Here is a 27,828-nt window from a genome sequence, read left to right as displayed (position 1 = left end):
GCAGCACAGTCAGCATGCACACATGGACATTACATGGCTCTCACACACACACTGTTACACACTGAGCTCAAAGCTCGGCTCCACTGTTTTATTCAAAGAAATCTACATTTATTTATCAGCACATTTAAAAACAGCTTGAGCCAAAGTGCTGCACAGAGTAGAGAGAAAATAGGAAACATACACAGTAATGACTATAAAGACTGGTCAGGATTGAAAGCTACAGAGTACAAATGTGTTTCCAACCGGCTTTTAAAAATGTCCAGTGTTGGTGACGACCTGATGTGAAGGGCGACTGTTCCAGAGTTTGGCTGCAGCCATCGATAAAGCTCACCTCTGTTTTTACGTCTAGTTCTGGTCAGAAGCTGCTTATCTGCAGACCTGAGGGCTCCACTTGGATTCTTTTGTTAAAGAGAGATAAGATGGAGCCAATCCATTCACAGATTTAAAGACAACCAGATCTGGAAGTGGATTCTACCACGTACTGGTAACCAGTGGAAAAAGCTGGTGATGGGTCGTCTAGCACAGACCCACCGCTGGAACCAGACAATTGATGAGGGAGAGAACTGTGACAGCGCCGTTCCTTCACTTGACCTCAGTCGCTCTCGTCTGCTCCCTCGTAACACTGCTCTTTATTGAGCTTACATGAATATGCACAAGTTCATTATGACGTCTTACACAGGTATGAACAAAGAGTACCAGTCTGTGCATAGTGTGTGTGTGTGTGTGTGTCTGTGTGTGTGTGTGTGTGTCTGTGCATAGTGTGTGTGTCTGTGCATAGTGTGTGTGTGTGTGCGTGTGTGTGTGTGTGTGTGTGTGTGTGTGTGTGTGTCTGTGCATAGTGTGTGTGTCTGTTCATAGTGTGTGTGTGTGTGCGTGTGTGTGTGTGTGCCTGTGTGTGTGTGTGTCTGTGCATAGTGTGTGTGTGTGTGTGTGTGTCTGTCTGTGCATAGTGTGTGTCTGTCTGTGCATAGTGTGTGTGTGTGTGTGTCTGTGTGTGTGTGTGTCTGTCTGTGTCTGTGTGTGTCTGTGTGTGTGTGTGTGTGTCTGTCTGTGCATAGTGTGTGTGTGTGTGTCTGTCTGTGCATAGTGTGTGTGTGTGTGTGTGTGTGTGTCTGTCTGTGCATAGTGTGTGTGTGTGTGTGTGTGTCTCTCTGTGTGTGTGTGTGTCTGTGTGTGTGTGTGTCTGTGTGTGTGTGTGTCTGCGTGTGTGTCTGTGTGTGTGTGTGTGTCTGTCTGTGTCTGTGTCTGCGTGTGTGTCTGTGTGTGTGTGTCTGTCTGTCTGTGTCTGTGTCTGCGTGTGTGTGTGTGTGTGTGTGTGTGTCTGTGTGTTCCAGATGTGACCCTGTGACCCCAAAGCTGGTGCTAAGAGTCCAGCGGTCCCCCTAACAAAGGGCTCTTATACTTAACCAGACACAGAGCAGGTGTCCTCCTACACCAGGGGTCTCAAACTCGCGGCCCGCGGGCCAATTGCGGCCCGCAGGACGATAGTTTTTGGCCCCACCTTAATATGAAAATGTAATGTTAGTTTGATAATGTATGACACTTTACAGTGTTGTGGGCGGAGCTGAATTAACCCACCAATCAGGGTAGGATATGGATCTCAGGGGACACCAGCCGGGCTTGATGCAAGCAGGGAAACATTTCTCAATGAGTCAAAGTTCCAGCAGCGTTGCCCTGGAGTGTTTCTTTCTTTCCTGTGCCTGGCTGGCTTCCTCCTTTCTATTGGGCAAACGCCGACATTCGCCCCAGCGCGCTGCGTTCACAACACTTCAAAAAAAGTTGTTTTTTTAAGTTGCTGCCCAGCGGGACATTATACGTATATAGATTTATACACACGTCAGTGGGATTTAAAGTTATTTTTCCACAGAGAGAGATCTCATATTAACTCTCACAGTGATGCGTAGGCGGCGGGATAAAAGAAAAGTCATGAACTCAATGCAGCCCAATTTAGTCTGCAGTCACATAGCGACACCTGTTCATCGGCAACAACAGTCCCCGGTAACCCGGGCTAATTATAGGGTCGCACCGTAATTTGTGGCTCGATGTTTTTATTTGCATCACTGCATTTGCATTGCAGCAAACATGAACATTACATATATTTCAATATAATGTAAAAGCAGTCAAAACAACTAACATCAGAAACAGCTGATGTTATTTGTTATATGTCACGGTGTCAGTTCCGCTTCTTTCTCCTGTAACAACAGCCCGGCGCCGTGAACAGTCGCCTTTTTTGCGCTCGCTATCCCTGCACTTTCTACCATCTGCAAACGCCACGGTGTTCGTGTCGTCATGAAAGACATGAACATCGAGCGTAAAAACAAAGGAGACTGCTACCGGCTTTTTATCTGCCGATCGCCGTGCTACGGTTGCAAGAAAAAGAAGCAGAAATGACGTTCTCTACGCGTTGAGACGTTCCCCGTCCGTCGGCTAAACGCTTGATTGAAACTTCAATGCGACAGTGACACCAAGTAGAATTATAAATGTCACATAGCCCCAAACATGTCTTTTTCAAAGCCTACGGTGAAGAGAAAGGTTGGTGATGAGCACCGACAATTTCAGGAAAAAGTGGGAAATGCAATATTTCTTTGTTGAGCACATGGGCACCCCGACCTGTCTCATTTGCACAGAGAAAGTTGCGCTGCACAAGGAATACAATTTGAAACGTCATTACACAAATAGACATGCTGAGGTGGATGCAAAATACCAGGGAGACGAGAGAGCGAACCGGGTTGCCAGTCTTAAAACAGATCTACTGAGGCAGCAAGATTTCTCCAAGAAAGCAACCAAAGAGAATAATGCAGCAGTCGGAGCCACGTGGTTAGTGAGATGATTGCTAAAGCAGGGAAGCCATTCACAGAAGGTGCATTTGTCTAAAAGTGCATATTGCAGGCTGCAAATATAGTCTGTCCGGGAAAGAAAGGTCAGTTTAGCAACATCAGCCTTTCTGCCAACACCGCAGCAGATCGCATTTCTGACCTGTCAAGTGACATTTATGACCAACTGTGTGAGAAAGCCAAATGTTTCAGTGTATACTCAGTCGCTCTTGATGAGACCACAGACATCACCGACACTGCCCAGCTCCCAATGTATGTCCGTGGTGTTGATGACAGTTTTGAAGTGATGGAGGAGCTGCTCACAGTAATTCCAATGCATGGCCAGACCACCGCTCAGCAGATATTTACAAGCTGTGTGATGCCATTGAGAATGTTGGTTTGCCATGGAAGAGGTTTGTTGGAATAACAACAGATGGAGCGCCATCAATGACAGGGAGGAAACATGGACTGGTGGCACAAAACAAACTGGAAGAGGAAGGCGTGGAGGAGGCCATTGCTCTGCACTGCATCATCCATCAGCAGGTCCTTTGCAGCAAATGCCTGAAGTTTGACAATGTGATGTCTATTGTTGTGAAATGCATCAACCAAATCAGATCCAGGGGCTTAAAGCACCGAAGGTTCTGTGCTTTTTTAGAGGAAATGGAGTCAGAATATGGGGATGTGCTCGACTTCACTGAGGTACGTTGGCTCAGCAGGGGAAATGTATTAAAGAGACTTTTTGAGTTGAGAGCAGAAGTGAAGCCTTCATGGAGAAGGATGGAGTTAGTGTTTCACTTGAGAAATGCATGTTCTTCCAGACATCTGTGAAGTATCTGGGCCATGTAGTGTCCCAGGCTGGTGTTGAAACTGATCCAGACAAGATTTCCACAATCACTTCTTGGCCAGTGCCAAAAAACTTGAAGGAATTAAGATCTTTCCTTGGTTTTGCTGGGTACTACAGACGTTTTGTCCAGGGATATTCAGCCATTGTCAAGCCGTTGCATGATCTCACTGCTGGTTATCCACCTTCCCAGAGGAAACTGAGACGAACTGTAAAGCCAGAGAATTACCTCAACCCCAAAGAGCCATTTGGAGGACGATGGACGCAAATGTGTCAACAAGCTTTTGAGTCCATTATTGACAAACTCACCTCTGCCCCAGTTCTGGCATTTGCTGATCCCCGGAAACCATACACACTCCACACTGATGCCAGTGCCACAGGTCTTGGTGCGGTGCTGTATCAAGAGCAGGATGGAAAAAACAGAGTTGTAGCATATGCCAGCAGAGGTCTTTCCCGGAGTGAGTCAAATTATCCTGCCCAGAAATTGGAGTTTCTTGCTTTGAAATGGGCGGTGACTGAAAAATTCCACGACTACCTTTATGGTGCTCAGTTTACAGTTGTGACAGACAGCAACCCATTAACATACCTCTTATCAGCAAAACTTGACGCTACCGGTTACAGATGGCTTTCAGCTTTGTCCACTTTCACCTTCAAATTAATCTACAGAGCAGGAAAGCAGAACTCGGATGCTGATGGTTTGTCTCGCCGACCTCATGGTGAACTGTCTGATGATCCTCTGTCACAGAAAGAACGTGAGTGAATCTGGAGATTTGCATGGCGACATCTCAATGAACCAGATCATGTCTCTATTGACCAGCATACCATCAAAGCAGTTTGTGACCGTCATCTGGTGTACAGTTCAAGCACTGATCCTGATCTTGCTCTGGTGTTATCCATGTCTGTCAATGTCAACAGTCTGCCTGACAGTTTCACGGACGACATCCAGTTCACCTCCATGGTACTCCCCCAAATCTCAACAGCTGACCTTGCAGCCAAACAACGCCTTGACCCTGTCATCCGGCATGTCATAGCTCAGGTTCCCGATCTACCTCTATTACTGCGAGAAGTAAATAAACTGGAGCTCCATAACACCCTTCTCGTCAGGAAGAGACAAGTGGGAAGTGACTTCACATACCAGCTAGTGCTACCTGAGGAATATCGACCAGTTGTACTAAACCACCTACATGATCAAATGGGTCACATGGGAATTGACAGAACGCTGGACTTGGTCCGTTCCCGGTTTTATTGGCCTGAGATGACAAGTGATGTGGTCAATAAAATAAGACGGTGCGAAAGATGCGTGAGACGCAAATCCCCATCTGAACGAGCCGCACCTCTGGTCAATATCAAAACCTCTCATCCCATGGAACTGGTGTGTATGGATTTTCTCTCTGTGGAACCAGATCATGGAGTCAAAGACATACTTGTCATAACTGACCATTTCACAAAATATGCCATTGCTGTGCCAACACCAAACCAGAAAGCCAGGACTGTTGCCAAATGTTTATGGGACAACTTTCTTGTGCATTATGGTATCCCAGAACGCTTGCACAGTGACCAAGGCCCTGACTTTGAATCCAGAATCATCCGAGAGCTTTGTGAAATGGCTGGGATCCACAAACTAAGAACCACTCCATACCATCCAAGAAGCAATCCTGTTGAACGGTTTAACCGAACATTACTGGACATGCTAGGAACACTCACAGCTCAACAGAAATCCCATTGGAAAGACTTCGTAAAACCCCTGGTGCATGCATACAATTACACAAGAAACGATGTTACAGGTTATTCACCATATGAGCTTATGTTTGGCCGTCAACCTCGCTTACCGGTGGACTTGGCCTTTGGACTACCCCTTGCCAAAGAAGGATCAACATCCCACACACAGTATGTGGAAAAACTAAAGTCCAACCTAGAAGAAAGTTACAAGCTGGCCATCGAAAACTCAGAAAGGGTGATGAAACGTAACAAAAGCAGATTTGATAAAAATGTCACTGCATCACAGCTGAATGTTGGAGACAGAGTTCTTGTGAGGAACGTGCGGCTAAGAGGCAAACACAAGCTTGCAGATAAATGGGAGTCATCTGTGTACATTGTAGTGAAGAAAGCCGGCACTCGTCCTGTGTATACAGTTCGACCCGAAGGCCAAGACAAGCCCCTGAGAACTTTACATCGAGACCTCCTATTGCCCTGTGGGTATTTAACACCTTCTGAAAAGGAAAGGCTTACTAAGCAGAAGAGAAAAATGCCTGTCTTACCCATGTCTCCTGTACGTGCTGATGATGCCGATGACGGTGACGAAGAGGAACTCGTCTCATACCTACCTGTTCCTTTCTCTGCTGAACCGGTCACCTTCACAACAACCATTGACTTACTCAATACTCCGCAACCTGTTCCACTTATCAACCAGCCAGATGTCCCAGTAGTATTGGCTACGGAGGAAGAGAATGCTATTCTCTCAGAGGAACCTGTTGAAGAGGAACAAGTTATTGCTAACGGAACCTTGGAAGCTGGCTTTGAGCCAGTTGATCCTGCAGAAACTTCTTACGATGAAGAAAGTCTGTCTTCTGACTCAGAAGCATCCAGAGGTAACTCGTCACAACCCTCACCTACTGAATCAGAGCCTCTCAGTCCTGAGGCAGATCCACCCTTGAGGCATTCAACCCGCGCCAGGAATCCTCTTGATCGGCTGCAGTACATCAAGCCTGGTAAGCCTCTGTTAAAGAGCGTTCAGACCCTCCTGCATGGGTTAAGTTCTGTCTTCTCCTTCGCTCTTCAAGACGATGAAGAAGAGGAGACGATGCCTTCACACCTCAGCCAACCAGTCATTCGCTGCCAGCCTAGTCCATGTACGAGGACGTCCATGAGATTAGGGGAGGAGAGTGTAACCACGGTAACCCCTGACCCCATTTCCGCCAGTCCCTTCATTGTGGCGGGAATGAACCCTGTATAAGTTGCGGGTCAATCAGCTGCATGTCCCTGCTCCTCTGGCTGCTGTGTCCCTGTGGTTGGCGTACTTGTCAGATATCGACAAATTCTACACTACAGACCAGTTGACAGCGTGCAATAACCCAGCCGATTCATTCGTCTTTACACTACCTCACAATCGACTCAACGGTGAGTTATTTGTTTGTTTTGTTTTGTCACAATTAATGTAAATGCGGAGCCGCGATCGCACATCCTACAATGCCGGTAAGCTAATGCTAGGCTAGCGACAATAAGTGCAATTACTAGTTTCATCTATTGAATATTGTTGTTTTTGTTTATTCCATTATGGCCGAATGTTGACTTAACGTATCTAGAGTTGAACGAGTGATTTGATTTTTGTAGTTTTGTCCGTTTTGGATGTTTTTTGTTACTCTTCTGATGAAATGCCGAAACGGCCTATGAGATTTTGCATTGAGTTAAATTCCATTTAAATTATTGAATATGTTGCGCAACACCTGTGATTAAATGAGTTTTGAAAATATAGTTGATTAACTTTGGATAATGGTTATTAGCTTTGTGGCTGATATACTTTGATGGGACCCATGAGAATGTTTTTTCTATAATAGTATTTTGAATGAAATTTATTATAAGAGATGATGGTTTGTTGATTGTTGTATGAAACATGGCATTAATTACTTGTCTTTGTTATTTATGTATTTATTTTGTCACAGCAGTAGAATGCCGTTTCATTTTCTTCTGTGAATGATAATTTATGTTTTTGACCTTGTTTAGGTCAGGTTTTTTTTTCTCCCGCGATCAGCCCTGATCAGCGTGAGATGGCGAGCCACCCGACCACCGCTACGTTGCGGTAGGAATTGTGAACCTATGGACTGAATCACAAATTGTTGACACATGACCTATCACAGGTCCATGGAACTAAACTGAATCACACATCCCACCTCCTTTTGGAACCTAATAAGCTGTTTAGTATTGTCAACATTATTTTTGTTTGTGATATGTATGCATATGTTTTTATTTCTTTTGTACATCCGTCTATACACTTCTCATAACAAACATAATATATATATATTGAGCTCTACTTTTGTTTCCTGTGTTTTATTCACACCCTCAGGCTCCATAGTCGAATCTTATTCTGATAGCTCATTGTCTATGAGGCTGCAGTCAGGCGCCCTGGTCCTTTAACCGCGTTACATGTTCCTGTGCTAACTGATCCCAAATGGCTCATGGACTTAGCTTTTCTTGTTGATATGACACATGAGCTTAATGTACTGAACAAGACGTTACAAGGCCAGGGGCAACTTGTCAGTGCTGCCTATGACAACGTGAGAGCATTCTCCACAAAACTGGCGCTCTGGAAAGCTCAGCTCTCTCAGACAAACCTTTGCCATTTCCCAGCATGCAAGGCACTCGTGGATGCAGGCACACCATTCAGTGCTGACGAGTATGTTGATGTCATTTTGAGGCTACAGGAGGAATTTGATCCCAGATTTGCTGACTTCAAGACACACAGAGCCACCTTTCACATTTTTGCGGACCCCTTCTCCTTTGATGTGCAAGATGCCCCTTCTGTGCTTCAAATGGAGCTCATTGAGCTGCAGTGCAACTCTGAACTCAAAGCAAAGTTCAGGGAGGTGAGTGGAAAAGCAGACAAGCTTGGACAATTTTTGAGAGAATTGAGCCCTAGTTTCCCTCGGCTTTCCCGAATGTTCAAGCGGACCATGTGCCTTTTTGGTAGCACATACTTGTGCCAAAAGCTCTTCTCCACTTTGAACTTCAATAAGTCCAAGTACAGGTCAAGACTTACGGATGATCATCTTCAAGACATACTGAGGGTCGCAACTGCTTCCTCCCTCAGGCCAAATCTGGCTCGGCTATGCGAGAGGAAACGCTGCCAGGTCTCTAGTAGCAAGGAGTAGGCAAGAGAAGCCATGTTCAGAAGAACAGTTCATTTTCTACAGTGTTCCATTCATGTTCAGAAGAAGGTTATAGAACTGTTAATACAGACATTTCAATCTAAATACAGCAGATATAGAAGACTGAAAGAAACACACAAGTTCACTGACTAAAAATATCTTATTATTATTTTATTTATGTATTACAGATTGATTTATTTTCTTATTAATTCTTAATTTGTTTATTTATTTTTCATATTTTGTGTTAAAAAATAAAAATAAAGAGATTTGAGAAGATTGGAATTTTTTAACCATGCCTTTCTTGTGGAAAACCTAATGCGGCCCAGCCTCACCCAGACTCTGCCTGCAGCGGCCCCCAGCTAAATTGAGTTTGAGACCCCTGTCCTACACCATAAATCAGTAAGAGAGGGTACGACCTCTCTCATGGCCCCAAGTGCTGTGTGCATGCCAGAGAACTGTGGAAGGCACACAGAGTCTTTACAGACTACTAAGGATCAAACCTCCATCATCATGCAATCGATTATAAAACTAAGCATATATGAGTAAATATTTCTAAGCATAAATGACAGTCAACAATATAAACCTTACAGCTGGTTTTAATAACAGAATTCATTTGTTTCTCAAATGAGAAAGAGCTATCGAGAAACACTCCTAAATCTTTAGTTCTTAACTTTTCCAGTGGGCCAAGGTCAACATTATCTGGTAATGCTAAATAGGCTGCCGTTATTAACTAATGCTAATTTGATGTGAATTAGCATTATGCACTAATGCTAATGCTTACTTTTTAACAATGTGAGTAGCTAATGCTGACCCTATTTCCCTTAACTTTATAACAATGTGAACGGCTAATGCTAACACTCTTTTCCCTAGCATTACATTGTCTGAGCTGCTAATGCTAAGTAGGCCGCCATTAGCACCTACGTCTAATTTAAAGAAAATACGCATTAGGAGCTAATGCTCATATCGTTTTCCTTTGCTTTATAACAATGTGAGCAGCTACTGCTAAATAGCATTAGCTAATAACAGCAGTCTAATTTAATGCAAGTTAGCATCATTTGCATTATAACGATGTGAGGAGATAATGCTAAGTATGCTGCCATTAGCGGCTAATTCTAATTAAGGGTGAATAATTATCTGATCGTTCAGTCTGACGTCATTAGCCGTGTCTGGGCCTAAACTCTGCTGCAGGTCCATATATCAAATGATCACTGTGGCATTACTGAGAGTTAAAACACTGTCTTAAGTCTTTCATCTTTAATAAAATTATCAGCGTTCTGCTCTACCATATGGAACGCCAGGACTGCCATAATGAATTAATTAAATACACCATTAAATAATTAATTAAATGTGGCAATAATTAATTAAAATGGGAAATAATTGAGTACATAAATATTTACGACACATGAAATTAATTAATTATTGACCCATTTAATTAATTATTGACATATTTAATTAATTATTGCCACATTTAAATAATTATTTAATGGTGTATTTAATTAATTCATTTTGGCACAGTTGACTCCTTCAGGTCTCACCATGAAATAATTTTATCTGTCAACCTCACCCATCAAACTCAGGGGGCGGGGTTAACGCTGATCGAGTCAAAACCATTGCTTTGGCCTGGTGGCCATTGTTTCTAGTACACAACAAACGGCATGTGGAAGCTAACAGAACTGAACTTTGAAAAACCCTGTTTGTGTGTCACCAAATACCGTTTTAATATTTTTTTAGCCGAGAATGTAGTGGTTTAATCTTCATGTGTCTGGTCGGTTTGTCAAGATACAGCCTCTTTGCAAAAGTGCTTCGGCGATTTCGGAGATGTCTGCCCAGTCTCACGGCAAAGCGTGGGATAGACCCGCTCACCTCGCAAGCAATCGAGCTGTTATTACCACCGACAAAGCGCAGGCCCCAGTACACAGCTGTAATAACCCCTGCTGACTTCTTTTACTGAGGTTATATTTATCGGTGTTTTATTTCCTGATGTTCGTATGTGTCCTACGTGTTTCAGTCGCCAATTCTGAATTATAACTAACATTAAAAACATGTTTAAGGAGGAGAGAGAGCAAAAAAATTCAATTAACAGCTGATCTTTGGGTTTTTGTTCAGTAATCAGCGTGACCTGTGTATAAACGCATAAAAGAGATAACGTTGGTGTTTCCGTCATGTAGTGCTGTACTGCTGGCTTTAACTGTACAAAGGTTGTTCGACACTATGAAACACATACAGACTTCATGATGTTCGGCTAATATTTTTATTGTGAATATTAATCATGAGGGTAAACGGCCCTGTACACCACGAAGCGAGGTCAGCATATCCATGATATCTTCAGCTCTCTGAGTTAACACAAAGTTTCCCAGCTGACAAATCTAACGGTCATCTACGAATGTGCCACGGCTCATATCAGTATGATTTTACAGAAAATCATCCTTAATACTGCCAACTATTCCAGAGACGTGAAAATCTACAGCATAAAGAACAAAACATCCAGAAGTCTGCACGATGTGTTTCATAGTTTGTAACAAGCCTTTGACAGTTAAACATAACATGACCGAAAAAGCAAAAAAAGAGAAAAAAAATTACAAATTATATGTTAACCTCATTTATTTTTATTTAAGTAAACTCTAAAAATTCTAACAGACAGCTGGTGCTTAGAATACAGTTGAATAGCTATTAAAAAACAGATGATATAATATTTCTGTCCAGGTTGCAGTCTGCATGATGAACACGCTGTTGCAAACCCTGCTCCTCTCGGTGGAAATGCGCCTTCTCTTTCCTCTTTGTATAAAACATTTTAAAAGTCAGTTTAATCTCAAAATTCACTGTTAAATCCAAAACACACCAGATAAAGAAAAGCGAATGTTTCAGTCTAACACAGTGAACCATTGAAGGTCTGTAAAACTGTGCAGTTATGAAACGTAACTTTAACCTCAGCCAAACCGATTTGCTCAGTTGTAAATAAAACAGCGAAGTAAACGTGACCCGACAGACAGAACCTGAGTGAATGAAGTCCAGTGTTTAACCACTGAGAGCTAAAACTCAGCTGAGGTTTCAAAGCTGTGTGCCGGTGATTGGACATCAGCCGCTGATGAAGCTGGTTCGCCTATAAAGTGCTCTGTTGGGAAAAGAGCTCCAGCAGCTCTGCGCTCTGGAAAAACACTATATTTACTTATCTTGTGCAGAAACATGCGCTGACATTGCGTTATATCGAGCACCGGCTGCCCAGTTAAACTGTGACTTTCACCAGGTAACGTGGACGTGTTTCTTGAATTAGCAGCAGGTGTTAAACAGCTGACAGGTGAGGAGGAGGATGCATGCAGGTAAACTGAGGGTCTGTTGAGCTGATCGCTGGTTTCGTGAGAAAAATGTCAGCTCGTTCTTTATGTTACAGAAGCACAGAGACACAAGACCAGGCGGAAAGAGACGATCGTTCGGTGAAAATGAGAATCTGCGAATGCAACATGTGGAACACGGAGAGTGGAATATCTAAACAAACCGGTTAACGTAGCCCCCCCTCCAAAACAAACAAATACACACAAAATAAACAGTTAAGCTGGAACACCGGGGCTGTGAGGTCGGTGCTCTCTGTCAGCTGACTGTTAGCAGAGCTAGTGACATCTCTGAAAACATCTGAGCACTTTTGCAAACATGTTCTATGTTGACAACCTGACCAGACATTCGCGGCTAAAACACTATTATTAAAACTACACCACCACCATTGCTGCCTATGATTTGAAATGCATTCTGGGATACCAAGTCGACACAAGCAATCGATTATCTAAGATTGACCTGTCTTGCCTTACTTTGCACGGCAACCAATCAAATGTTAGAGAAGCTGCATGGCAGCGTTAACCCCGCCCACTTAGTTTGATGGGTGAGGCTGACAGATAAAATTATTTCATGGTGAGACCTGAAGGAGTCAACTGTGCCAAAATGAATTAATTAAATACACCATTAAATAATTATTTATATGTGGCAATAATTAATTAAAATGTGAAATAAATAAATACTTAATTAAATGTGTCAATAATTAATTAATTACATTAATGTAATTAATTAATTTATGTAATTAATTATTTCAGATTTTAATTAATTATTGCCACATTTAATTAATTATTTCATGGTGTATTTAATTAATTCATTATGGCAGTCCTGGCGTTCCATACTACCGGGTGTAACAACTGAGTTTAACATCCAGGCATCCATGAAAACGGAATTTATGACATATATCAGAGTTAGAAGTTAGCAGGAAGTTAGCTCGCTAGCTTCCATCTAAATACAATATAGCATGTCCTGACTGCGGGGTTTTGGAAACAAATTAAAACATACAGCTCTGTTATCACTTCCAACATCAATGAAGACAGAAAACTAAACAGCAGTGACGTTTGTAGGGTTACTGAAGTTTGGCTAGCTGGTATATAATGATGTGCTACGTGACCGCTAGCGACACAGCTATGTTAGCATAATATAAACAAGCGAACTTTTTTTCCACTCGATAAAAGTTAACGTGAGGGTTCTCAGTGGTCAGGAACAAATGTAATCGCATGGCAGGATGCTGTAAAAGGACCAAACTTCAGCCAGAAGAACAACTGAGATAATCCATCCACAATACGAGGTTAGTCATTCATATACTGCTGCATGGGCTGGGCTGTAGTTACATCCTAAGGTTTTAAAAACTGAGCTTAAATAAATGATTAGTGGTAATAAAAGCCAAGGGAGGTCAACAGTGATCACTGACTGTTTTAGGAGCTTTTTGAGATTAAATAGAAGAAAATACAAAGCAATAAACATGTTAACAACACAAAAGCCATATTAAACGCAGACTACTTTAGGCCCAGAAGTAGGATTTGTCATGTCATCACTTAATAATCGGATTACCAGCTAATGCTAATATCCTTTTCTCTTCCCTTTTAACAATGTGAGCAGCTAGTGCTAGGTAGGCTGATGCTAGCAGCTAATGCTAAAGCTAAAGCTAATCTGATGTGATTTAGCATTATATTAGTGAGGAGTTAATGCGAAGTAGACAATAACAATAGCCGTTTCCCAAAACGTCTGCTGCATCCTTCGGAGGACCCGGCCTTTGCGGTCTACATGGGCCGGGTCCTTCAAAGACCGAGAAGGCCAGAAGTGCGAGGCTGTGAAATGGGATGGTCTACCCTTCAGATTTGCGTCACCGCTGTCTCGGTGGAGTTTAATAAACTCGGCCGTCTGCTCCTTGCTATCTAAAATATAACAGGACACTGGCGTAAATTCTCGACAGTCTCACACTTCTGTTCAATCAGTTTTCTGTTTAACATTTATTCAGCTGTGTGAAAATCCCGAAGGAACCCACCCGATGGATTAATAAAGTTTTATTTAATCGAATAATCTAATAACTTTAGTCTCAGCCAAACCGATTTACTCCGGAACAAATAAAACACAGAAAAAAGGCAAACAATTACAATTTTAAGTTATCCGAGTGACTTATATCATGTTTAACCTGAGTAGCGAAAAAGCAGGGTCTGAAAACGATGAAGCCGGGAGTCTGCTGCTCTCACCGGCTGGAGGGACCATTGAACCCCCCTGCTTGCTATCGAGCTGGCTGGTAACAGACGTCTCCGAAAACGTCGGCACACTTTTGCAAATATGCGATGTCTTGATAAACCAAGCAGATATTTGTAATTTACACAGCTACTTTCTCGCCCAGAAAGATTAATAAGAGTAATTTTAAAACTTAGTAGCGGCCGCCATTGTTGGCAGCTGAAATTTGGCTGGGCCGCGCTATGAATTCTGGGATATGGTGGGCCATGAAGGACACACCTGACCCATCCTTCAAATTCGGGGAAATGAAGGACGCATTTGTTGGCCGCATTTGAAGGAGTCGACGAATTGGGACAGCCTTTGTCACCTGGCTGTGACGTAATCGACCTTCAAATGCGGCCTCTGGAGGATGCAGCCGATGTTTTGGGACAAAGCTAATTTGACCAGCTAATGCTAAATAGGTTGCCGTTATTAGCTAATACTAATTTGAGGTGAATTAGCATTATCCACTTATGCTAACAATGTTTTCTCGTACTATATAACAATATGAGTAGCTAATGTGAAAACTATTTTTCATTCAATTTTAACTTTTCCCCTGCGATGTGAAGAGTTAATGCTAAATAGGACGCCATTAATGGCCAATTCTAATTTTAGGTGAATAACCATTAGCAGCTAATGCTAATACCATATTTTCTAATTTGACGTGAATTAGCATCATCCGTTAATGCTAACTCTTTTCCCTTGCATTATAATAATGTGAGCAGCTAATGCTAAGAACGCTGCTGTTATTAGCTAATGCTAATTTGATGCGAGTTTAGCATTATCAGGTAATGCTAACACTTTTCCCTTCCCTTTTAACAATGTTTGCAAATGCTAATTTGATGTAAATTAGCATTATATTAGTGAGGAGTTAATACTAAGTAGACTGCCATTAGTGGCTAATGCTAATTTTAGGTGAATAGGAATTGGCAGCTAATGCTAATACCATATTTTCTTGGTTTATAACAATGTGACCAGCTAATAATTAGTAGGTTGCCATTATTAGCTAATACTAATTTGAGGTGAATCAGCATTATTCGCTTATGCTAACAAAGTTTTTTCTTACTTTTAAACAATACGAGTAGCTAATGTGAACACTTTTTTTTATTCAATTTTAACTTTTCCCCTGCGATGTGAAGAGTTAATGCTAAATAGGATGCGATTAGTGGCCAATTCTAATTTTAGATTAAAAAGCATTAAAAGCTAATGTTAATACCATATTTTCTTGCTTTATATCAATATCAGTAGCTAATGCTAGGTATGTAGCCAACATTAGCTAATGCTAATTTAGGTGAATTAACATTAGCCACTAATGCTAACAATGTTTTTGCCAACTCTTTTCCTTTGCAATATAACAATATGAGCAGCTAATGCTAAGAAGGCTGCCATTATTAGGCAATGCTAATTATTATGCGTGTTAGCACTATCCACTGCTGCTAGCAATGTTTTATCTTACCTTTTCACAATATCAGCAGCTATATCTAACATTTACTTTCATTTTAGTTAAGCCTATTTAGCATTAATTAACTGGCTAATTCTAATTAGGGGTGAATAATTATTACCAGCTAATGCTAATATCATTTTCTCTTCCCCTTTAACAATGTGGGCAGCTAGTACTGCTCATACTGTTTGCTTTGTAAGAATGACAGCAGCTAATGATACAAAGTCTACCGTTATTAACTAATGCTAATTTGATCTGATTTAGCATTATCCGATAATGGTAACGCTTTTCCCCTGCCTTAAAACAATGTCAGGAGTTAATGCTAAGTAGGCTGCCATTAGGGGCTAACTCTAATTAGGGGTGAATAATTATTAGCAGCTAATGCTAATACTGTTTTCTCTTTCCTTATAATAACTTGAGCAGCTAATGCTAATTTGATGTGAATTAGCATTATATTAGTGAGCAGTTAATGCTAAGTAGGCTGCCCTTATTAACTAATACTACGTTGACGTGAATTAGCATTACGCACTACTGCTAATACTGTTTTCCCTTACTTTTTAACAATGGTCGTGTCCAAATTCATGGGCTGCATCCTCCTGAGGCCGCATTTGTAGACCGATTACGTCACAGCGACGCACCGAAGGCTGTCCAAATTCGTAGACTCCGACAAATGCAGCCGACAAATGCGTACTCCTTTTCCCCAAATTTGAAGGATGGGTCGGGTGTGTCCTTCGTGGCCACCATATCCCAGAATTCATAGTGCGGCCCAGCCAAACTCCAGTTTCCAACAATGGCGGCAGCTACTAAGTTTTAAAATTACTCATACTAATCCTTCTGGGTCACAAAATAAACTTTTAACATATTTTCAGGCGAGAAAGTAGCTGTGTAAACATCAAATATATGCTCGGTTTATCACGATATTGCATATTTGCAAAAGTGCTTTGACGTTTTCGGAGACGTCTGTTACCCAACAGCTCGATAGCTAGCCGAGAGCTCGAGGGTTACTGAAGCCGCCGAGAACGGCACAACTCCCGGCACATCATTTTCAGATCACCGTGGACTTTCGCTGCTCGGGTTAAATGTAATATATAAGTCACTTAGACAACCTAAAAATGTTATTGTTGGGCTTTTTTCAGTGTTTTGTGTGTTCGTGAATAAATCAGTTTGGCTAACATTAAAGTTATTCGATTAGATAAAATAATACGTCCTTGATTTTTACACAGCTGACCAAACGTCAAACAGAAAACTAATTAAACAGAAGTATGAGACAGTCGAGAATTTACGCCGGTGTCCTGTTATATTTTAGATAGCAAGGAGCAGACGGCCGAGTTTATTAAACTCCACCGAGACAGCGTTGACGCTAATCAGAAGGCTAGACCGTCCCATTTCCCCAGCCGTTTACTTCCGGCCTACCTGACCTTCTGAGGAGGATGCAGCCCATGAATTTGGACATGACCAATGTGAGCGGCTAATTCTAAGTACGCTGTTGTAAACAGCTAATGCTAATTTAATGTGAGTTAGCATTATTCAATAATGCTAACACTTTTCTCTTACTTATTAAAAATGATAGTAGCTAATAATAATACTCTTTTCCGTTGGGTAACAACGAAGTGAGGATTTAATGCTAAGTAGGCTGCTTTTAGCGGCTTATTCTAATTATTTTTCATGTCTCATCTGCAGGAAACAAACATGAAGTGAGTGAAGGACACAGGAAATGTTTCCAGCTCTTCCTCCTCTATCAGATATTCTCTCCATACCTGAGAGTGTCCAGTCTCCAGCCTGGTTCCTTCAGTCCAGCCGACAGCAGCTTCATTCCTGAGGGACCTGGATGATTGTAGCTCAGGTCCAGCTCTCTCAGATGGGAGGGGTTGGAGCTCAGAGCTGAGGCCAGAGAAGTACAGCCTTCGTCTGTGATCAGACAGCCTGACAGACTGCAGACACACAAAACAACAATCTGTCAACAATCGTTTTCTCTTTGTCACAATAACATCTATCCATTTACATCCATTCAATGTAACTTTATTTAAAAGTGACAATTCCCAACGGACAACAACAATCATCTGAAGCTGTTTAACAGTGTAAGGTAACAGCCTCCAATATTAGAGAGAAAGCCCCAAACATCAGACAATTGTGGAGATACAGAAATTCTTTTATTGCTGCCATATAATCTGCATCATTATAACTGCATTAATAACATTCTTTACAGCATTATTCCATCTAATAATATTTGATAATGAGAAACACTCCTAAATCTTTAGTTCTGAACTTTTCCAGTGGGCCAAGGTCAACATTATTAGATAATGCTAATTCTTTTCTCTTACATTATAACAATGTGAGGAGTTAATGCTAAGTATACTGCCATTAGCGGCTAATTCTAATTAGGGGTGAATAATTATTAGTAGCTAATGCTAATATCGTTTTCTCTTCCCTTTTAACAATGTGAGCAGCTAGTGCTAGGTAGGCTGAAGCTAGCAGCTAATGCTAAAGCTAAAGATAATTTTATGTGAATTAGCATTACATTAGTGAGGAGTTAATGCTAAGTAGACTGCCATTAGCAGGTAATGCAAATTTTAGGTGAATAGGAATTGGCAGCTAATGCTAATACTATATTTTCTTGCTTTAACCCTTTAAAACTGGTCAGAGTGGGCACACTCTGTTTTGCGCAACTATTTTTAAATCCCGGTAGCACTGTAACCACGTGAGCTAGCGCAATAATTTTTTTTGCATATGAAACCTAAGGAGGTGTACTTACATCTTATGCCATCAGCTTGTCCTAGGTTACAGTTTCCTTCCACATATGCTTAGGACTCATATTGCACTGCTGGAAATAGTTGATTTTGATGCATATGCTGTTATTTTGCAAATTTGCAGTATAATATTTATTTTCGTTTTTCCTGCAGTATATAAAAATTGGTGTATTTCAAAAATAAAACTATGAAGGCACTCAAAATAAATTTCCTGTGGTGGGAAACTATTTTGTGCAACTTTTTTGTATTTACAGTTTTGAGGGAAAAGCCTCTTAAATTTCTCTAACTAGAAATATATGTTAAAAAAACAAAAACGATTTTCAATTTTTTTGTAGTTTATTTCACTTTTTTGCAATTTATGTAATTACTATGCACTTAATACATACATATTATTAAAATTTAGGCTGTAATGGTTGTATTGATGTATAGCAACTTGAAATGCTCCCAAAAATGGCTCTACAGCATGTAAAAATATAATATAAGCTCTGGCGGACTTGGTTCTATGGTAGGTCTTAAAGGGTTAAATCAATATCAGTAGCTAATCCGATTGTTCAGTCTGACGTCAGGTGAAGTCATTTTTATGCATCTAAGAGCTGTGTTGAATTCAACATTACAAACTGAACATTAGAACTATCCTCTTCTCCAGGATTTTCCTGATTTAACATTTCAATACGATTCATTTTTGTTCTCTACACCTGCCGTCATCACTTCAATTATTCCCACTGTGGATTTGATCATATTGCTTGCCCAGCATCTCTACATTTTCCCATCCATACTACCTCTAGCTCATTAACACTATTAATACTGGAAACTGCTGGTGAAGCCTGATGGTGACACTTTCGGGTGAAGAAGTGAATTGCAGTAACAGGACTGGCTGGCTTATGATACACTGGACATTTCCAGCGCTTTGTTTTCTCTGCTCACAGACAACACAGATACACGCATGTATATACAGCCCACGTCCAGCTCTGCATGCACTCCTTCTGCTCCATTTCTATAGAGAATAAACAACGTAACACAATCATTCTCCATTGTTTTCACTCAACCAGCTGCATTTAATGAAGGAGTTTGAATTTACTTTACAACAGCTGCTGTTGTTTCCTGTCTGCATTCATGTTCTTTACTGTACTCCACACATTCTGAACTGGTGTAGTTCTTCCTAAAGTACTGCAGTATTCCTGCCAGTACATACTCTTAGTTTTCCTAACTGTTTCCTCTGATGCTCGTTGCTATTCTTTCCTCAATGCAAATTCATGCTAAGCTCCTTCATATCCATCCCTGTTTCTAAACCTGTAATAATTCCTTTAATGTGTCTTTGGCCTAATTATGAGTCTGTCCATATGTTTGTAGTTCCTCACTTGCTTTGGTTTCTTAGCTCTGATTCTCTGAAATGTATCCTTGAAATCATTTACTGGCATCTCTCCCTCTCACTCCCACTATCCCCAGAACACCAGAGTATTCATCTCCTGGGCCCTATTTCAGGAAGCCGGTTTAGAAAACTCAGAGTGAAAAACGATACTCAGGGTTGAGTAACCCCGAACTGTCCAACTCGGAATATTCGGTTTCAGAAAGGCTGATAACAAGTAGTTCAATCAACGCGGAGTTGCTTTAACCCCAAGTTAAGCGCGCGCACAAGGATACATAAAGCCCTGATGAGTGGAGCACAGATTAAGCGAGTCACCATGGAGACGGAGGGAAAGAAGGCGCGGTCAATGTATTTTACAGCGCTTGAGGCCGAAATTCTGATGGCAGCATATGCCGAATACATGCAAATTTTGCTGAAAAAAAGTAACACAGCCTCAGCTGCAAAAGAAAGGGAGCATGCATGGCAAAACATAGCCGACAGAGTCAATGCGTGAGTGTTAATTTAAACATTGATCTAGGGATTTCCACCCATTTAACACGTTATTTTATTATATTTCATTTTTTATTTTATACATTTTATTTTGTGACGTGATGTGAGCACAGGTGCAACCCAACAGGCCCCAAACGTGCCTGGCAGCAAGTAAAAATGAAATATAAAAATATAGTCCAAACAGGTGAGGTGTAATTGTATTGTGAGCCATAGTGCTTGGTCTGTTTGCCCGATGTAAATCAATTGCAGTTAGAGGCTACATTAATTTCCCCTCTGTAAGCACTTATTGAAATTATCTGAGCACATTACAAGTACATATTTGCTTACTCTGTATGCTCAAATGTGACCCGTTATAGCCAACAGAAAAAAAGCGGAGGCCCGAAAAACAGGTGGGGGTCCTCCACCACCACCACGCACAGAGCCTGGCCACTTGGCTTCCACATTTGTGATAATGTTGGCAGCATCACATATGATCTTCACAGTGCAGAGAACACAAATTAGCATCCATTACTATGATGAAATAATTTGTTAGTTTGAAATGCTACAGAGAACTATGCACCTGTACATTAATGCTGTGGAAAGACTTCCTGTTCACATAGTCTCCTTCATTTACTGAAGGAGCAATGATTGGAATGTGAGTGCCATCTATACAGCCAATCACGCCTGGGAACCGTGAGAATAAATGTAAAATTTAAGTAGTAGTTCAAGTATCACCACATCATGAATTAAGTTTTGTTCATCCTGCTACCTGCAATTTTGTGGCATCCCTCTTTGATGAATCTTGTGGGTCTATGACCGGGGAACACCACAGACGAGTGCAGGAGACGTTTCAGTGCAACTGTAACATTCCTGACTGCCCGACAGACGGTAGCCTTGGAAACGTGCTCAGCATCACCAATATTATACAGAAAGCTCCCGTTTGCAAAAAACCGAAGTGCAATACAAATAATATGTAATGAACTGAGAGCATGTCCGCGATGTGTCACATGAGCAATATTAGGCCTGAGGATGTTATTCACATAAATTATAGATTGTGCTGAAAAACGGTAACGTTCACACAGAAAATCATCAGGAAATGATAAAATGTCCAAACGCGCTCTAATCACTCTCTCCTGGCGGAGAGCTCTGCGGAGAATTTGGGCTTCAACATCTACTGGCTCTTCAAGGAAGGGGCACGCCATGTCTGACACTTCCTACAGTCAGGTTTCCGACACAGAGGCGGAGAACGTCAGGGTTAGTTGAAGTAAACCTGCTAGGGAGCAGGTTAGCTTCACAGAGTGTGTCGTCATAGTGACTCACTCAGGATTAATCTAAACTCGCTTTGTGAAACTGAAAACCCAGAGTTTTCATTAACTCAGGGTATACTTACTCAGAGTTTGCACTAAACCGGCTTCCTGAAATAGGGCCCTGGCCTCTTTACATTTTCTCCAATCATCCCTGTTTCTAGAGTCTCGCCCCATCTGCAGGCAGTCCAAGAGAAACTGCCTCTGCCATTTTCTTCTTCTTAATCTTTGATTTTTCTCTTCACTTTCTCCATTGGGTCTTCTTAGACGCACTTTCCAGAAAGCAGCAACATTTTTTGTGCCCCATTTTTCAAATTGTGCATCTTACTTCAGCTTAATGTGTTTACTGTTTTGTTTTTACACAGGTCATGTAAAAGAAATCCTACCAGAGACTCGACAAAGCTGAACTGAAAGACAGCACGGGCAATAAATCAGAGCAGCACAGAACTTAAGCACACATATATAAGGTGATTTAACAAATCATGTCTGTTGTAAATGAGTAAGCCATTTATCGACCTGACTCAGGTTTTAAATCATCATCAGAAAAGACTGAATCCTGACCTGAGAATCCCAAGTGTACACTTTGGACTCTCCACTGCAGAAAATAGAAGCTTCACTCCTGAATCCTGCAGGTTGTTGTTACCCAGGGCCAGCTCTGTCAGTCGGGAGGACTGGGAGCTCAGGACTGAGGACAGAGCTTCACAGCTTCTGTCTGACAGGTTACAGCCACTCAGTCTGAAGAAAGGATGACAAGAAGACATGAAACACTTGTGTTCAAGTATATTCATGGCGCCATGAGGAGCTACTACATTTACAGTATTTCAACACTGTTTCAGGACATGCTGGAATCCTTATTGCCTCATGTTACAAAAGACAAATGTGGCAGTTTACTGTGACTTGCACAGATTCATTAAAAAAACAAAACATACACACAATGTTAATTTTTTCCAAATTAAATTGATTAAATGATGTTAATTGATGAAAAAAAAATCGATATTGCTTGATCTGACCTCAGCGTTTCCAGTTTGCAGTATTGACTCTTTATCCCAGCAGACAGAAGCTTCAGTCCTGAATCCTGCAGGTTGTTGTTACCCAGGTCCAGCTCTGTCAGACGGGAGGACTGGGAGCTCAGGACTGAGGACAGAGCTTCACAGCTTCTGTCTGACAGGTTACAGCCACTCAGTCTGAAATCAAGGTGGAAGGGAGACAAGATCAACCAAACAAATCAGAGCTTTATTGCTTTTTTGTTGTTTTTAAGCAGAAATCAGTGAGGTGCTGGTAGATTCTGTTCTTTTGGTTTATTACCCAACAACACACACATACACTAAGATTTGTGACTTTTGTAATAGTAGCATTTACAATGCAAAGCAACAGCGATCACAGATTGAAGGGGCCTGAATAAAACTACAATGCAGTGATTTTTAAGATGACCTGTTCTTCCAATTTCCAACAACAGATTTCTCCAACCTTACAGTTAAAAATAATTCTTCATCTCATACTGAATCTTGGTGCCCCTCCCCCAGTTTATTAAAATGAAGAGGTACTGAAGTTGCTGTAAGTGATGTGTGATGCCACTGATTTCCTTTCTGATCCAATACAAAGTAAAATTCAGGCTGGTATCTGCGATACTGATGAAAACTATTCCTTCAGAATCAATACAAGACATAAGAAAATATGTTTTGTATAACATAAAAAGCCTGAATTTTAAAATATTCAGTTAATAATCAAAAACAGATGTGACTGAAAATAATAAAACTGAGAAACATTTCATGGCCATTGCTACGGGCCATTCGATCCTTTTACAACCATTGCAAGAGCTTGGTTGGCATAGCCGGCAATAAGTTGGATAGTAATAAGTCCGGTGGGTGATGGGCTCCACCAGGGCTGCCCTTTGTCACCGATTCTGTTCATAAATTTTATGTTTAAAGGCTGTATCAAAAGTTCATTCAAGTTACAATATTGTGGTCAAAAGTTCTCCTTTTTTCTTTTATACTATACAACTACGCTGGCTCATGGTTTTAGGACATGGATCTGTCATGGAAGAAATCTATGACCACTTTTAATCAACATTTTAAAAATAAACATGATCACAGATTTACTCACAGAGCCTTGTTGGAGGCTTTGACCACTGGCAGCAGCCTCAGAAGAGCCTCCTCTGAAGCAGAGTATTTCTTCAGGTCAAACACATCCAGATCTTCTTCTGATGACAGTAAGATGAAGACCAGAGCTGACCACTGAGCAGGAGACAGTTCATCTGTGGAGAGACGTCCTGATCTCAGGGACTGTTGGATCTCCTCCACTAGAGAACGATCATTCAGTTCATTCAGACAGTGGAACAGATTGATGCTTTTCTCTGCAGACAGATTCTCACTGAGCTTCTTCTTGATGTACTGGACTGTTTTCTTATTGGTCTGTGAGCTACTTCCTGTCTGTGTCAGCAGACCTCGTAGGAGAGTCTGATTGGTCTGCAGTGAAAGACCCAGGAGGAAGCGGAGGAACAAGTCCAGGTGTCCATTTGGACTCTGCAAGGCCTTGTTCACAGCACTCTGGTGGAGAGACTCTTTTTTTCTAAAAAAACTAGACCGCTTGGAGGTTGTTTGTTGTTCTTCCAGCAGATTGAGTCCAGAGTTGATGAAGGTCCGATGGACATGAAGAGCAGCCAGAAACTCCTGAACACTCAGATGGATGAAGCAGAACACCTTGTCCTGGTACAGTCCTCTCTCCTCTTTAAAGATCTGTGTGAACACTCCTGAGTACACTGAGGCTGCTCTGATATCGATGCCACACTCTGTCAGGTCTGATTCATAGAAGATCAGGTTTCCTTTCTGCAGCTGATCAAAAGCCAGTTTTCCCAGAGACTCCATCATCTTCCTGCTCTCTGGACTCCAGTGTGGATCTGTCTCAGCTCCTCCATCATACTTGACCTTCTTCACTTTGGCCTGAACCACCAGGAAGTGGATGTACATCTCAGTCAGGGTGTTGGGCAGCTGTCCTCCCTCTCTGGTTTCCAGCACATCCTCCAGAACTGTAGCAGTGATCCAGCAGAAGACTGGGATGTGGCACATGATGTGGAGGCTTCGTGATGTCTTGATGTGGGAGATGATGCTGCTGGCCTGCTCCTCATCTCTGAATCTCTTCCTGAAGTACTCCTCCTTCTGTGGGTCAGTGAACCCTCTGACCTCTGTCACCATGCCAACACAGTCAGGAGGGATCTGATTGGCTGCTGCAGGTCGTGTGGTTATCCAGAGGCGAGCAGAGGGAAGCAGTTTCCCCCTGATGAGGTTTATCAGCAGCACATCCACTGAGGTGGACTTTCTAGGGTCAGTTAGGATTGTAGTTTTGTTGAAGTCCAAATTAAGTCGACACTCATCCAGACCATCAAAGATGAGCACAACCTGGAAGTCTTCAAAGCTGCAGATTCCTGCTTCTTTGGTTTCAGTAAAGAAGTGATGAACAAGTCCCACCAAGCTGAACTTTTCCTCTTTCAGCACATTCAGCTCTCTGAAAGTGAATGGAAATATGAACTGGATGTCCTGGTTGGCTTTGTCTTCAGCCCAGTCCAGGCTGTATTTCTGTGTTAAGACTGTTTTCCCAATGCCAGCCACTCCCTTTGTCAGCACTGTTCTGATTGGTTCATCTCTTCCAGGTGAGGCTTTAAAGATGTCTTCTTGTCTGATGGTTGTTTCTGGTCTGTCTGGTTTCCTGGATGCTGTTTCAATCTGTCTGACCTCATGTTCATCATTGACCTCTGCAGTCCCTCCCTCTGTGATGTAGAGCTCTGTGTAGATCTGATTCAGGAGGGTTGGGTTTCCTGCTTTAGCGATGCCCTCAAACACACACTGGAACTTCTTCTTCAGGGTGGATTTAAGGTTACGATGACAAACAGCAGCTGGAAGTTCTGAATAATAATAATAAAAATACAACTTTAACAATCATATTTTACAAAATGCTGATGACAATTTCTGACCCACTGAGAAATGACTGAACACACTGGTGTCACAAGTCTCTCATTTATCCAGCAGCTTAAATCTTTAGATAAATCCTCTTACTGCTCTGCAGACGGTCAGCCAGCTCCTCCTGCTTCATTCTCCTCAGGAAGTCCACTGTGATCTTCACAAATGCCTCTCTGCTGTTTCTCCTCTGCTCATCATCCTCCCTCTGAAACTCCAAGCACTGGGGCTTATTTGGATTCAGAGCCTTCTGGATCTTCTTCAGCTCGTTCTTCACAAAAGTGATGATGTTGTCCTCCAGCAGCTGGAACAGAATACTTTATGAATGACCCACCACTCTGAACTTTAGTCCACACAACATCCACTTCTTTACGATCAAGGGGCATATCATCCGCGAACTCTTTACCAATTATAGGTTTGACTTTATCTGATTAACTGAGACTTTGTCCACAACTCCAAGATCCCAAAACGTTGATGCTGTTCATATGAATGCAGCGATTTCAGTGGGAGAAACATTTCACTGGTGTTCAGAGCTGAACTACCAACAGGTTGATGATCAAAGCCAGAAACTTGGAGATGTTTCAGGTGACTGAGTTGATCGTACAGACAACTGGTCTTAAAGGTTCACTCTGTTTACACATACAGATCAGTATTTAAGGTTTGACTCTCATCATCCACTGGGGCACAAACTGGGCGTCATCAGGACGCTACAACACAGAACAAACACCATCCCCACAGACACAGCAGCCAGCGAAGCAGAAGAACTTCACATCAAGAAGGTCCTGAGTAAATGTGAACGCTGGTTTGAGGGCGGAGTCAAGGAGGCCATTTATGTGAAAAGGAAAGACCATCTCTGAATGAAGGAGGGGCCTAAGGGTACAACTGTCACCATCTTACATGCTGTGATTGCAGCCATTCCCCAGCTCTCTGTGAACTGGACTCATGACCATTGATCAACAACCATTGATCAATGGTCCTGACAATATGTGTACCAATGATCAATGAACTGACCTCCCAGCCCATTGTTCCTTCAGTGGGCTGGTTTCAGTCATACAAATGTCCTGTTTATGAGATTGAAACCTGCAGTCAGCTGAGACTGAAGAAGTCACCTGATGATGATGAAACGTTTCTCCCACTGAAAACATCCAGATGAACAGAATCAAGCTTTTTGGGATTTACGTACCTGGATGATTGAGCATCAAGACACAACTCTGTGACTTTTCTCAGATGAATAAATCCTCTCCTCCAGCTTTGTTTACATCTACCAGCCCTGTGGCGCTGCCCAGGGACAATAATCTATGTGAGAGGTGGAAAGTCATACAGGTGTCTGCTCCTGCCTTCAGTTATTTTATCTACTGTGTGTCAACTGGCTGAACCTCCTCCAACTGTCTACTGTCTCCCTAAACTCAACAATGACTTCGTGATCTATCCATTCTCTGACCAAACACATCCTGCTGCAGGAGGTTAACATAGCAGCCAATGATGATCCCACTCACTGTGAACAACACATTTGGACCTGATTTGCTGCTCTGGTTTACACGTGAACTTCCACTGCTGCTGTCACCAAGTTGAGAGGCTCTACAGAAAAACTGGACTTGTCCATAAAAATCATAAACTACATTACAAGGACAGCATTGCTCAATCAACTCTAATTACTACTGACATGTTATCTCTTCTAACTAAGGTACAGACACTCAAACTTGCTGCTTTCAGTGAGAAGTCAAATGTCTGAATATGAGCTGGAAGCCGCTGAGAGTCCTCCTCCTTCCCGTGGGGTTTACTTCCTCTACTACTTTCACTATAAACACGCCCCTTTCATGCACCTGCAGAGGGCCACCAGCAGATGGAGCTGTCTTAAACAAATCCACTTGGATAGTTAGCTGTAGATGATTTTCTCAGTATAATTGTAGGACTTTGAGTTATTCTTTTGATTTATTTAAACTCTTATATTGTGCACAAGTGTTGAGCGACCCATAATTTCTCTGTACTTTTCATAAGAGCAGCCAGACTTTCAGCTGGTTTTTCTTTGCTCTGCAGGTTTTATGAAGGTGTGTCAAAGTTGTTCTTTGGACATTGGCTGCTTATTAAATCATTTTCAGTCCTCGTACAGAAACACTCTTCAAGCTAAATCCAAGTGTGTTAGACCAGAGTTAACCTGATAGATATGTGTGGGTGTGTAACTCTTAGAAGCTGTTTGGCTGCTTTTTATGGGGGCTGGGTCTTTGGAAAGTGTTTTAGTAACACACCCTGAACTGCACACTTTAACAAACAACATGAGATTTTAACAGTAATGTAAAACTCATGTGATTCACTGTTATTAAGCACAAACACATCTATGGCCCTGTTTCCATTAGTAGCTGCTCAGATCGACTCACCACAGGTCACCACGACTGGACTGGATCCACTGGTTTCCATTACAGTTGAGGACCACCTAATGTGGTCGTCTCAATACAGCCGAGTGTCAGCTCACATCATTAGTA

General features: G+C 41.9%; 1 protein-coding gene across 1 annotated transcript in view; it reads right to left on the bottom strand.

The window, feature by feature from the left end:
- Window positions 1-17,183: 17,183 nt before the first annotated feature.
- The window catches only part of LOC309700452 (protein NLRC3-like), a gene marked incomplete at its 3' end in the record, with an annotated part of 173,109 nt that continues 162,464 nt past the window's right edge, over window positions 17,184-27,828 (bottom strand). The window contains exons 8-9 of the mRNA XM_082523967.1: window positions 17,271-17,444; window positions 17,184-17,187 (exon numbers count right to left, since the gene is read on the bottom strand). Of these exons, the coding sequence (XP_082380093.1) occupies window positions 17,184-17,187; window positions 17,271-17,444 (178 nt within the window). The remainder of the gene's footprint in view (window positions 17,188-17,270; window positions 17,445-27,828) is intronic.

The sequence above is a fragment of the Aulonocara stuartgranti genome (assembly GCF_965226115.1).
Source record: "Aulonocara stuartgranti genome assembly, chromosome: 3".
In the NCBI taxonomy this organism is placed as follows: Eukaryota; Metazoa; Chordata; class Actinopteri; order Cichliformes; family Cichlidae; genus Aulonocara; species Aulonocara stuartgranti.
Note: the sequence above shows the minus strand (reverse complement) of the source record. Positions and strands in the feature narration are given on the sequence as shown.